Here is a 13960-nt window from a genome sequence, read left to right on the forward strand (position 1 = left end):
CAACGTTGTTTCCAGCACAAATCCAAAACATAGCCCCATACTAGCTACTGTGAAAAAGAAAAAAAAAAATGAACCCTCTCAGCTGAAACCAGGACATCAGCAGAACATTGATCACTTGCATACAGAGTTTTCAAAATTGCTCAAGGGAATAATAAAGGGTTTGGTACAGAACTGCTGGAACTAAGTGCTGTTATTTACCTGTATAACCATCATATAAATCTCACCACCCAAGAAAATGAAAAATCTGGAGTTCAGGCTCAAAGAAATAGAAAGGAAATTGGGTAGTAAATGCATGAGCTGCAGAGATTTTCTTCTGAGTGCTTAAACACAAATAACTGAGGGATCTGGGGCTTGCAATGACAGAACATTATGCCCAAAGGTGATGCATTTCAATTAGGAAGATTCTTTGGTTTCACCTGGCTATCAGTTTTCTTTTAGTGTCTGTTTCAACCTACGTTAGCTCTCATCTTTCCTTGCCCTGAATAATCAGGCAGTGTTTACACAGCTTAAAGCACTCTACAAAAATGTCTAACTGTAGGATGCAAATAAATGGCATTACAATTGCAAGAAATCCAAGAAAGGAAGACAACAAAACTCACGAGGGATCTGTGCAACTAAAGCAAACACAGAATAGAAACAAGTGTGTGTAATTAAAGCACAGTCACAAAGGAAATCAAAGACAGAATAGAATCTTCTCTATAATTGCTAAGTATTAGAGTCGTAAAGACCTTTTCCATTTGTTTACATGTTGACAGAATGTTTACAAATATAATCTAAAACCAGAAACTAATTATGTGCTTGTTACAGCTGCAGCAAGCACATAAAAATAAAATTAAATTGGCACGCCAATGACTGACCCAGGAGAAAGATGGTTGACGATGCTGTACCTGTTGGGAAGACTTAAGGTGTTCTTCTAGGCTAGACTTCAGCCCAGAGAGCAGCCCTTAGATCATCAAATAGTCATTAAGATAACTGTAACTGTAGCTTTTTAGATTGAGACATGTAGATCCCGAGCCTGAAATCTTTACTCAGGCAATACTTTCCATGAATCAGTAGGATTCAGAGTACCAGGAGCTGGACTTCCATCACACAACTCCATAATGCAGTACAATTGTTATGGTATATAAATGGAATCAGACACTGCTGAGCTCAATGGAAACACTCTCGTTTGCTCACTACAGACAGGATTGCACACTGTGGGTCTACGTGGGACTGTGCTACTCCAGCAGAATGGCAAAAAAAAGCTCTCCTTGGCCAGTTGTAATTCAGTTTTGATCCTGCTTGTACACCAGGGCAGATGCACGGTTTTGAAGTCTGAGACAAGGAACCAGTTCTCTTATTTACAAGAGTGGAAATCCAAAGTGGCATCAGCAGAGCAGAAGTCCACAGATTCTGGCCAAACCTTTTAATTGGAGGAAGAAATAAAATCTTTAGACTACAAAACCAATAAAATATTAAAAGATCTGAATATGATAGAAAACCCAGTAACCGTGCTCTGCTGTCATCTTAGGATGCAATCCAGCAAGGCACTTGGATATATGCTTAGCTTTAAGCGTGGAATCAATCCTACTGAAGTGAAGCTTTGCTGGATATGGGGTATCTTTTTCTGAGCTGTATTACTCTTCAGTGTTAGTATGCCGGCAATTTTCAGATCACAGTAACAGTTTTCCCTCTCACATCCACCAGCTTCCTTTTCACTCCTGAGCTGAACATTAACTTCCACAACATTGTGACATACATTCTAAACTCAGCCAGCTAACTTTTGCAATGGCTAGTACAACAAAATGGCTACAAAATTTTACAGACACAATCTGAACAGATGCAATATAGAACTGTACTAATTGCAGAGAGCCAAGCACAAACCTCTCCTCTTCTTGATTGGAAAATGGCAAAATTTGCAGTGGTTTCCTGACCACGTGAGCAAATTTTTTTTTTTTTTTTGGATACACGTGAAAGGCACTAGTCCGCTATTACTCAGCAATAGCCTCCTGAATTATGGATACATTCTGATGTGGGTTTATCTGACATACAACATTTAGTCAATCAGATCTTTCTTGGGCCATTCAGTTTATCTGCATGGCTTGGTCTGTAACTGCCATCTTTATTTATTTTAGCATACGGATAACGACAACATAGGGACTCTTTAAACTACTTCATACGATTATGTGTCATCAAGGCTCTGATACAGCATCTAATAATTCTTTGGCAAACAATACATCTCTGGTCATGTGGTGGTGTCAGAGGAGAATCCTACTGATGTTATCTATAATGATAAGCATGGCATGATACCTGTCTCATAGCAGAAGATGCATATGAGACCACCTCATGAAATGCAGCAGCAGAATTCAATATAAATTGTCTTGGAGTGGGATTACATTTTGGGGAGGGTTATAGATGACTGGCCATGTGATTTAAGGTTGGTATTAACTTCTGAGACTGTCTCTTGCTACAGCAGAACACTCTGGTTTTCTGGAGCAGGCGATATTGAATTTAGGCAGAATAATTCTAAATGATGTCTAAAGGATTCATGGCATTAGCAAACAATTTCATGCATATTTGGGCTGGGGATCAGCTGCTACAGAACAAATTGGTGCCCCTAGTCTTCTAAAGTTGCCTGGCTCAGAAATACGAAGGTACAGTACAATTTGCTAGGTCTGGCACTGTAAACATTGATGCCCTCATCACTGTCAACTCAGCTGATCACTAGGCATTCAAAACTAGAGTTTGGAACTACTCTTCTGTAGTGTAAAGACATCTGAACCTGAACTATGCACAGAAGAGCAAATGTTTGCTTGGAGACAGCTAGTTCTCCAAGCCCACCCAACAGCAGAACATAGGAAAAAAACATTTACTGAGCCTCTCTGCTCCTTTCAGCCTCGTATCTAAGCCATCGCAAGATTTTCAGCAGCGAACTGTCCTCCTGAAAGATAGCAGGGAAGAGAGTAAAACTAGAGAGGGATGCTCCTACAGTGGTGCAGCAGTATGCTGCATCTTCACAACCTTTCTGCAACAGAAGACTCATAAAGATGAACGTGAATTCCATCTCCTCAGCTTTACACTGCAGCAAAAACATCTTGAATGCCTGGAAATGGGGTCACCGGCATACTTGAGATCAAATGGGTTTACTGTCATGCTTGCCTATTCAGTAAAGTATTTTAATAATGCTGTATTTGTTGCCATCTTTAGGACTGGCTAGCTTAACTACAAAATTACTTAATTATGGTGAAAAACCCTAAATGGATGCTAATACTGACATTTGTAACAAAGTGTAAAGCAAACAAATATGTTGCTCTTTTTTCCTTAGGATTACATTGAAAGGATCCAATTCCTAAAAAAAATTCAACAGCAGAATACGCTCCTTAATTTGTACCAAAATAATTTTTAAAATAGCCTTACTTGTAAACACATTGTCTGGTGTAAACAGTATTCTGCATGTGAGCTGACTAAACATAATTATTTGTCATATATGTCAAAACAAGGAACTTTCTGAGTAAGTGCTTATTTGCTAAGGTTTTATAGTATGTTCTCACTGACACAATAATGGGATTTTTATGTATAGTCTTAAGTGCAAAATATTAATATATTTAAAAATGCATCAACTGTTAGTTGATAGATTTGTTTTGGTTTATAAACATTAAAAAATTAAAAAATCTATGTATAAAGTTAACTGTGCTTCTTTAGAAACTTTATGTGATCATTCACATACAGCTTTAAAATATTTTTAAAGTTTAGTAGCAATTCAAAATACACTGTCTCAGTGATTTGCAATCAGATGACTGCTACAATGTGGAATGTTACCCATTATTTTTAACTCTGGGTCAGATCATGCTGTCAATTACATACAGAGTAATTCCTTATATCAGATTTATGCTGGTGAAAGGGTATCAAAACTTGGCTTCTGCTGGGGGTTAAAAAGAAGTATATCATGCTTCAAAACTTGCAATCAAATCAAGGACCATATTCTCTTGACAGACTTGCTTTTGTCTAGGTGTTTCTTATCTGCACTGCTCAGTGTCAGACACTCATCTTCATTAAGCTTCTGGGAATAAATAAAAAATGGAGAAGAATACACCAGCTTCCTCACTGATGAAATAAGCTTCTTCCCCCACCAATCAAAGCAAATCAAATCAAATCATAATCAGGGTGGGTTTTGTTGTCAGAAAGTCTGGATGATGTTCAGATACTACGCTCAGCTGATAACAGTAACTGATTTACTGAGCACCCAGTTATATTTTATATGTTCAGTTTCTTCTAAATTTACACCATGGGCTTACAAGGGCCAATGCGAAGTTTTTCCTGTGGTGTAATATTCCACAAATGTTAGTTTATATTTATGTATACAGCATTCCTTATTAGTGGTAAAACATCTTTTTCAAGTATGAATTTCTGCATGTAATTCTCTTCTTCAACATGCAGATACTCTTTTAGTCTGCATCATCACAAGTGATACAACATACAACCATTTCCTCTTCTTTCTCTGCCACATTGTTCATGTTTATTGAAAAGGGTGATAAATATTCAACACTGCCATCAAAAACTGTCAGTGCAGTTCCTCTATAAGCAGAGCACTTGAAGGGGGAAATGATGTCCTCAACAGTGCATGCCATGATATGTGCCTTGGACTTTCTGGTCCTGTAGTTGAGATATTGTGACTGAACCAAGAAAAGTTCTGAACTTTCCTCTTATTCTTCCATGGAAAGTAAATGTCAAAACCAAAAGAACTATAAAGATTATTCTCCAGTCCTCTTGCTAACCTTGGTGGTGGTGGTTGATTGTCTGCAAAAGGAGAATGAAAGCCACAACAGAATGTCTCAGAAGTGGGTCATTTTAGAGTTCTGCATAAGATCCACACAGCTTTATGACTGAGCAGCAATATCCAAAGTGGAGGAAAATGCTTTGGTTGCCTTGAGCTAGCATGTTAAAAGAAAGGTATCCTTTCCTTCCACACAGGTAAAAGTGCTTGTTAGCTGATGAAGCAGGAACAACACTCAAATTACTGATGGAAAGAAGGTAGAAATGTGAAATGCCTCCTGTCAGTTACAGCACATGTAATCAGAAGAATTTCAGTCTCTCTCCTTGTTGTGGTTTAAAGCTCTTCTCGGCACATAGGGAAGTTGACGAAGGTGAAGACATTAAACTCTATCAATATAGAGAAACACAGGAAAACAGCATAAAGAAACAACACGTAGATGCCCAATTTCCTGTCAAGTTTCCACTTATTTACATGGATTCCAAACACCTGTAAGCAAACAAAGCATTAGTTAATTAAGCCCCAAAGGAGACTTTTGGAAACAACCATTATAAGCTAAAAATGAGTGTCTTTTGAATTAGAGATCCTCAACAAAGATAAAAATATATTCTCAGTATTTTATAGATCAAAAAGGCAAAATATGTTTTTCTGATCAAGAAAAGGAATGTAAAAGCCCAAACTAAGAACTTGAACACTGGCCTGACTCTCAGTTGTCCTAAGATCCTTTTACAAAATATTAAATGACCCCACTTTAAGGCCCATTCGCAAGTTCTTTATGTAATTGAGACACAGGCCCCTACGTGCCCAGTTTCAGTCTGTGGTGCATTTTCAGTACATAGGGCACATTCTAGTCAGGCAGCTTTCATTCACTGGTTCAGTATGAACTAAAGGAATGCACTGAACTACATGAGTGCCTCCCCCTTCAGTGTTTGCCCCCAGATCCTTGATGTCTCAGTAGTACACCAGCACCTAATGTTCATTCTTTCAACAGCTTCAGAAGAGGTGCTTGCTTTGATGTTTTGCTCAGCTCCAGAACTAAGGGGAGTTACAAGTTAGATGTAGAAAAGCAATGAAGTCCTCATGAAGGCATCTGTTTTCAATGGTGTTGAGTGCCTCTGAGTTATTATTTGTTTCGCTCAAAACTCTGCAGAGTTTTGCTGGGAGAGTCTGTGTGAGTCAGGGTATCCAGCAGAACAAATGAGACAGTAATAGATGCTTTGAACTCAGGTGATATGGCTTCTGCTATGAAAAGACTCTTTTCAGAAAAGCACGAACAGCTAGCATAGTAACACATCTGCATAATCCTCCCGTTTTTTTCCAAACTACTGATTACCAATGTGCATGCAGCAACATCAGATACAAATGTCTACAGAACATCTTTGTCTTTTCACAGGCACTGTGCAGTATGGCAGAACTGGGAATAAGAAAAGAAAACAACAGGCCCTCACAGCTTATATATCTGATGCATTAGAAAGTTAGTGGCAGAGTGAACAGCCCTAGTCATTCCATCACTTAAGTCGTGCACAGGTGATGTGGTGTTTTGTAAGACCTAGTCATGCAACAGGAATCTCCAGTGATGATCCCCTCCTCCACAGAGCCTCTACAGAGCCTCCACAGGCAATCAGTGAAAGATGTTAGTATAAGTGCATATTTTTATACCTTTGGGATTTGATTCTTCCCACAGAGGGTTTCCCGAAAGTCAGCAGGAGCAGACCTTAAGTACCAGCAAAATTGACTTTTGAAACAGAATTATTGTTTCACGTTATCACGCCATGTGCTACAAGGGTAAGTGTCTTATGCTAAGTGACATTTAGCATGTCTATTCAAAGTGCTGAGGTCCACAGTCCTCACAGACTAGTCTTCATTAAGGGTGTTGGCTACAGCACTTGATTAGTCCAGGCTGGTTTTGGAAATCAGGGCCAACGGCAAAGGGTGAGGAAGCATATCTGGGTCTTGTCCCAGCAAAAAGTAGAGACAGGCCTGGGGTATGCAGCTGGACACAGGAGCGCAGAAATATTATTGGATCCCACAATTTTAACACTGCCACTGAAATCAATGGGACCTACACGTATCCAGCGTCTCTGGCACCACATGTCAGATTTCAGTCCTCACTGAGGACAATGGTAGCTCTTCAACTCATGGTATTACTAGAAGAATAATACTTTACAAGAATCAATGTTTCGGGGACAACAGGTACTTCCATGTTATCCTTCTATAAAATGTAAACACTAATAACTATTTTGCAGTTGGAATACCTGGAAACACTCAGATACTTACAGTAAGTGCCACTGATCCTAGCAAAAGTGCAACTGAATAGACCAGTCCTTTGCTGTTTATCTTAACCTGTGGGAATTAGAGAAGAGACCTTTAAAATGTTCAGCATGTAACTACTGTGCTTTGGAGATCAGAAATCAATTTACTGATTTATGGTCCACCTTCTGCTATGAATAGTGACTGACTTACACATTTTAAACTATGCTAATCCATGACAGGTTTGTCATAATGAATAGGAAGATTAAGGAATTAAACCAAATTTGTAAGTAATCCCACCTCCATAAAAAAATAATGAGCATTTATAAAGGATTTTATGTTAAAAGATCCTCATGAGAGAGAGAAAGGCTGTTATTCTTGTCTTACAGACAAAAATACTAAGGTACAGGGAGACAGACAGGTGTGCTTGAAGCTGTGTAGTGAGAAAGTGGCAGAGCCATGAACACAAATCCATGGTGCTATTCTTCTGCTATGTAATGTACTCCAGTTGACAAACTGGGAATTAATTGCAGCTTGTGGAAGGAGAATTGCTTCCTTAACTCCTGGTTTCTTGGCAAAGAAATAACACCTTATTCAGCAATCAATAACATGCTCAGCAGGTTGTTGGAGGTTTTTTAAATTTTAGTTGCATGCTTTCTTTTTAGTTTTTTTTTTTAAATAGACAAAAAGAACAAATTAAGGATTTGCCAAGTATACATACGGTTGATCCATAATCAATCGCCATGGTCTGCAAACCCCACGGAACGCCAAGGCCCACCAGAATGTCAAAGACATTGCTCCCTATTGTGTTGGATACTGCCATGTCACCAAGGCCTGCAGAGGAAAAAAACCCAACTCTTGGGTAAAAACAAAGTATAGGACCATTACTCTGTATACTAGAGAAAATTAAAGTGGAATGATCTGCACTGATCCAAGCCCCTTGGATTGGCCAGAGTATCTGAGGTAGGGAGACAATTTCCATTATCTTTGCATGACTTCTGAAAAAAGTGTGCAAAACTTGCTCGCTCCAACTGCATCTTCCTTGTGTCTTGGAGAGCCTTTACTGGGTGTGTGGTATCCATTCAGCATTTGAGTTCAATGCCAATTAAAAAAACAAGTCTTGTTTTAGGTATTCTGCAGCCAGAGGGAACCTGGAGATAATGTACTGGATTTAGTATGTGGACACATGGTCTTTATCTCATGTGAATGATGAAAAGTGGTCCTGAAAAGAACCCAACCAGATGGTATTCAAAGATATTAAGCACTTCTGTGGGGCTTAATCAGCAGTGATTTCACTTCAGGAACAATAAAATGCTACAGGAAAGGAAAAAAAGAGTGAATGGTAGTGAAGTCCCTAGGCATTACTCACAATCTATTCCTAATGCTCATCACTGGCTGGCATCTCATACTGCACCAGTGTCAATGGATGTGAGGAAGAGAATTCTTCTCTGCCCTTGATAATTTCCCTTAGGACCAGCCTAACTATTGAATCACTTCCACAAAGTGAATACTGGAAAGGAAGAGGAACTCTTACGTAAATGGGACATGTCCCACAAATACACAGAGTGGAGACAGATACTACCACACCGTACGTACAGTATCTTCTTGCAGGAAGCTGCTGAGAGAAAGGTTATACTTTGGATCCGTATTATGGTAGTGCCCATCTCTCCTTTTTAGACACCTGTCTGCAATCTGTCAGTAAACATCTCTCTTGAATCCAAGTACTGCAAAGTCCCTGTATTGTCTTTGAGAGAACAGGGCTGCTTTTTACCAAGCTCGCCCTTCACTTTCAGAGGAAACAATCCCGACAGTAGTTTTGCCTAGTAGTAAAGAACTAATCTAAAGCAGCAGTCTGTTCATTTAAAAATGCAACATGTTTTCCTTCTGTTCTTGCAAAAATCTGTTCACTTCAATACTACATATGGAAAACTAATTTAGTAGGAAGATGGTTCTGTAAGAGTCCTGAATACTTTTTTGTACTGCTTTTTGTAAGATTTTCCTGTACACAACAAATAATACAACCTGGAAAATGAAATATTTTAAATATATAATTATTTTCAATCAAGTAACATTTACCAGCACTACTGCCATCTCAAACTACAAAGGTGGGGCTTTTGAGTACTTAATTGATCACTTCAGAACCCTTGTTGTTTGCCCAGTGATGTGTGCTGGAGATCTTATTATCTGGAAAAAAAAGATTATGGGAATTGGAATAGTGAAAAAGAATACAATTAGGACCTTTTCTTACTCAACTGCAGTACAGCAGATCACGCTGTCAGATTTAATGTTTTTCAACAACAGGAAGAGATGTGGCTACAGGTGTTTCTCAAGTGAAAAAGGAAATGTAAAGAGCCTTAATCAAAATTCAAAGATACATGAGAAAGCCTTTGACAATTTCAATTGGAAAGCTGATGAGGACATAGCTGACATTTATCTAAAACCTTTTCCAGTGCAGCTACTCATATGTCCCAATGGGAAAGAAGCCTGCATTTGGATGAGAAGCATGCCTGGAGCAACATCAGTTCTGCCAGATCCTCTCAAACCACTTCACTTCCCTGGGTTTGAGAAGTCTTCTAGAAATCAGTACAAGTTTTACATGGACAAGTGCTGGTCAGCATATATTCTTCATTAGTTTTTAACAGCTGATATTCCAGTTTTGTCTACTACTTTTATCTTTTGACCCTGACTGATACATACCATGCATGGGATATCTGAGTGTTGAACGACCTTCTAAAATGCTAGGCTGTGCCCAGTCCCAATATGCAAAAGATAACAGGACAGGGATTATTTTTTTTGTTCACAATAATTACCAAAGTGTTTTGGCTTTTAACAAGGCCCTGAAGCAGTAAAAGAAAAAAAATAAAATTGCATTGAGAATTTGTGTGTATGGAGGAAAGAAATCACAGAGCGTCTATAGACGCTATATATAAGATTGCAGTTATGCTTCAGCAGACACAGTACCTTGTCTTGCTACTATTAAGCTGGCCATGCAGTCTGGGACGCTTGTTCCTGCAGCTAGGAAAGTAATGCCCATGATCACATCTGGTATCCCAAGGGTGTATCCAATCACAGTCACCTGAACAGTGAGGAAAATAGATTAACCTATCATATTTGGAAAGTCTCCTCATTCCAATACAGTTGTGGCATACACTTAACTTTGATTTCTGGTGTGGACCCTAACAGGATTAGACTCGGGATACTTATCAATTTCTGCAAATTAAATAACTGTGGAATAACCAGCCTAAAAACAACTCTGTGAAAAGGAAAAGTACTTTGGGTCATATTATTCAACATTTTATGAACAAACAAAAGCTCCATTTCTGTACTTCTAACAGGACACACTGATCTTTTAAGGAGGAACATAGACATAATCCAACCTGTGGGGGTTTTTTTTATTCCCAAGAATGACAAAATTGTCGCTGGTTCTATTCTCAAAAGGACTGCAACCAATTTATATTGTGATATAGAAGCAGACATACAAATAACTTATTTTATCCTAACACATGAAGAAGAAACCAGTTTCTTGCATGCCTCCTGATATAATCCCAAAGTGATCGAGTCTGGTTATATTGTCCCCTGAGTCCAGATGCAGCTTTAAAAGAGCTTAGGGAATGACTGAAGCTTGTAGCATAACTCTTGGAAAGGACAGGGAACTGTATTTAGCTGGAACATCCAAAGAAGACTGAAAAAGTATCAAGAAAAAAGGCTGAAGAGGCAGCTGAAAAGGAAATAGCCTTGTGAGAGTGAGAAGACTGAATCAGGGACAGGCAGCTTCTTCCCTCCTGAGACTGCTAAGGGTGGAAGTCTTTAAAGCTCTGTGTTGCTTTCTTGAAATAGTGTGCCAGTCTCTTGCACGAGGAAAACTGAACCCTTCACCAAAGAAAAGGTGTATTTTAGGAACCTACTCACAAACCTTACTTCTCAGGGGCAAGCTATGACTCAGAAATAGGACTGGGCATGATTCTCCTGCTGCAAGTGGTAATGGGGTATTAAGGTCTGTTTGCCTCTTAAAATAAGCTGTGTTGCAGCCTTCAGAGCACCTCTCTCATTTGTGAAGGGGATATCTACAAATGGAACCAAGGTACAGAGCGTGGCCTTGCAAAGGACATATGGTATGAAATGAAAGTGTGGCTTTAGCACCATTATGCCAGACAGAATGAGCGCCTGCCATATGAATTTCTCCAACACAGTCTACATTAAGAGAAAAGAGGATTACTTTACAATGCAAAACTCGCAAAAAGTATATAGAAAACACAATCTTCCATGAGAGGAAATGTAAATATAAAGCAGTTCGCAAATGCCTGACACATTTGAGGAAGGTAGAGATGTTCTCCATCCAAAATGGATTTTGCAGGTAAGAAGCTCATGAACAAAACTTCTTCCATATGCATGACTATAAGAGTACATATACATATATATATATGACTATGAGTGTATATATGTGAGACTATATATATTCCAGTATGAAACCAGCTGGAGGTTTCTTCACTATATTTTCCCTTAAAAGGAAAATGGGCATATAAATTCTTCAGTAGCACATCCTACCCATCTTCCAGTTATAGGTATATACACCTTTTGGTATTCCATCTTTTAGTGCAGAAAAAGCTAAGTTTCTATACCACAAAAGTATGGCTATTTTTTCCATCACACAAAGTAATTTGAGGAGCTTTCCTATTCATGCCTCTTCTTTGACTGCAAACATAAACTTGAGAAACTACAAGAGGGTAAGACAGAAAAAAATAGCAACTTATTCAAATCTTCAAGTAAGCATGCTGCTGAATTTTCAATAATTTACAGATCTACACCTGATACACTGCTTCTCACAGATCTAGGGCAAATGGAAACATACCAGCAATCATAACACACTTCACAAGGAAGGATTTTCTTGCATTATTCCAGTCTACTTGAGGTGTTTTACACCACTTCTGAGTCTTCAAATTTTGCCATGCATGTGTCAGTCTCAGACCCTGTAGACACCTAAAGGTGTCTCAGCTGCTGAGAGTTAAATGTTTTCATTTAAACTCCCTTTTACTAGTAGGATGTGGATGTCCACATTCTCTTGAAAATCAAGCTGGCACCTTCCTGTATGGTATTGGGCCCTATAGAGTAAAGGCCCAATTATTTGTGCAGAAAAGAGCAGCAGAATGCTTGAATTACAATAATTAAGAGTATGAGCTGAAGAGACTGCACTACAATTACATGCCTTTCTTTAGCAAATACACAAAGGTCTATCATCTATTTTGAGATGCACACTTCAGTCAGCATGGAAAGTCCTGCTACATGCACTTACCATCCACACCATGAAGTAGGAGAACAAGGCAATCCAGAGAGTGGATAAGATGAATGTCACCATAAAACACCGTTCCCAGCGTGGTTTGCTACAGTTTGGAATGGTGCAAAAGAGCACGAATATCAACGGCCATGTCAAAACCCATTTAATTTTGTTCATTCTTCCATCTGCAGGACAAAGAAAGGAAAGAACCAGTGTAGCTTTCCCATCACTCTCCCAGGCCTGGTGACACCTCTGTGAACACAGCAGATGATCCCAGAAGATCCCAGAAGGATGTTTACAACTGTGCATGGCAGCTCATTTTCCAGTGTACCTTTCATCTATACTTGCTCTCGTCACTCTCAGCCAAGTTCGGCATGCACATTCAGAATCTTATAGTTAAGTCTGCCAAGGTCTATGTAAATCCATGAAAGAATTCCAATGATTTAAAAGCACGGCTGCTTTTAAAACCAAAATTAATGGTCAGGTTTGTTGCTCTTTCAAATACCTGTATTACTATTAATCCAAAATAAAAAAAACCCAAACCAAACAACCAAAAAAACCTCCCCCCCCCACCTTTTAAAAAGGAAGATGGAAATCCTTGTAGTGAAAATAACCTGTACACTAGGTTTCTGTGCAGCAACAGAAAATACTTTCAAAGAAAACAGAAGCACAGACCATACCTATGAACATGACAAACTTGTTTCATATGCCTCACTGTGGTCACTTGGGCACAACCTCAAACTGATATTTAGGAGATCTAGGCTTGTTAACTCTCACTAACTGCATATAGCACCACCTTGAGATGGTGTCTTATCCTGTATATAAGGAAACTGAAGATACTGCTTTCCCTTGTACAGCTCTCCAAAATCAACTGGTGAAAAATACCAGAGAACTGTCATTACTGAAGACAAGTACACACCTTCTCATTTTTTAAAAATGTAAAGTATTGTAAATGTGCACATAAATCTCAGTTTTGTAATTGGGCCACAAATAAATGAGGCACTTGTATTTTTCATGAAGTATCCTGCAACTAGGATAACAAATTTGTTTAACAGGTTAAACCAGAGTATCACAGTCAATGGCATGGTGGGTTTTGTTTGGTTTTTCTTTACATTGTTTTAGAATTATGCTAGTAAGGATTCCCATCATTAACTGATAATGATATGCATGAGTTCTAATAAAAGATGCCATTTTAAACAAAATGGTTGATCACATTGAAGAAAATTATCAAATACATCTTCCAGTGAAGTTATTGAGCTAAATTATAAAGGGTAGAAGATCCTATCAATTTCACCAGGAATTTTCTTTCAGCAAAGACATTGGGATTTAGGATTTGTTTAATGGGAGTTTTTGTCAGTTAATGTAATTAGATTGAAATGTGCATCAGATGCAATTAAATGAAATATTAAACACTTAAAAATTAATCATACTTTTGCAGTTTAGGAGGCTACTTACTAGTCTAACTCAGTGAGTCCAAATACAAGTCTTTATTCATTTACTTCAGTATGTATTCTAGTCCTAACTTGTATTGCCTAAGTTATGAATCTTGAGATTTCCTTGTGAATTCTGAGATGCCATCAACCCACCAGGAATTCTTAGACTAAGCTTGACTCTTTATTCCCATTTAGCTTGTAGCTGTGGAAATTGTAACACATAAAACTACTGAAGTCTTCTGGGGTCAATTCTAA

General features: G+C 38.5%; 1 protein-coding gene across 7 annotated transcripts in view; it reads right to left on the reverse strand.

The window, feature by feature from the left end:
* The window catches only part of SLC24A4 (solute carrier family 24 member 4), a 410963-nt gene that overhangs the window by 305150 nt on the left and 91853 nt on the right, over positions 1-13960 (reverse strand). For 4 of the 7 annotated variants that reach the window (XM_075753658.1, XM_075753657.1, XM_075753661.1 and 1 more), the window contains 5 exons: positions 12291-12457; positions 9962-10076; positions 7722-7834; positions 7028-7093; positions 90-5239 (listed from right to left, as the gene is read on the reverse strand). In XM_075753658.1, coding sequence (XP_075609773.1) covers positions 5087-5239; positions 7028-7093; positions 7722-7834; positions 9962-10076; positions 12291-12457 — 614 coding nt within the window. In that variant the 3' untranslated portion in view covers positions 90-5086. The other 3 variants (XM_075753659.1, XM_075753660.1, XM_075753662.1) reach the window with 3 other exon arrangements.

Source organism: Balearica regulorum, chromosome 5, assembly GCF_011004875.1.
Source record: "Balearica regulorum gibbericeps isolate bBalReg1 chromosome 5, bBalReg1.pri, whole genome shotgun sequence".
Lineage (NCBI taxonomy): Eukaryota > Metazoa > Chordata > Aves > Gruiformes > Gruidae > Balearica > Balearica regulorum.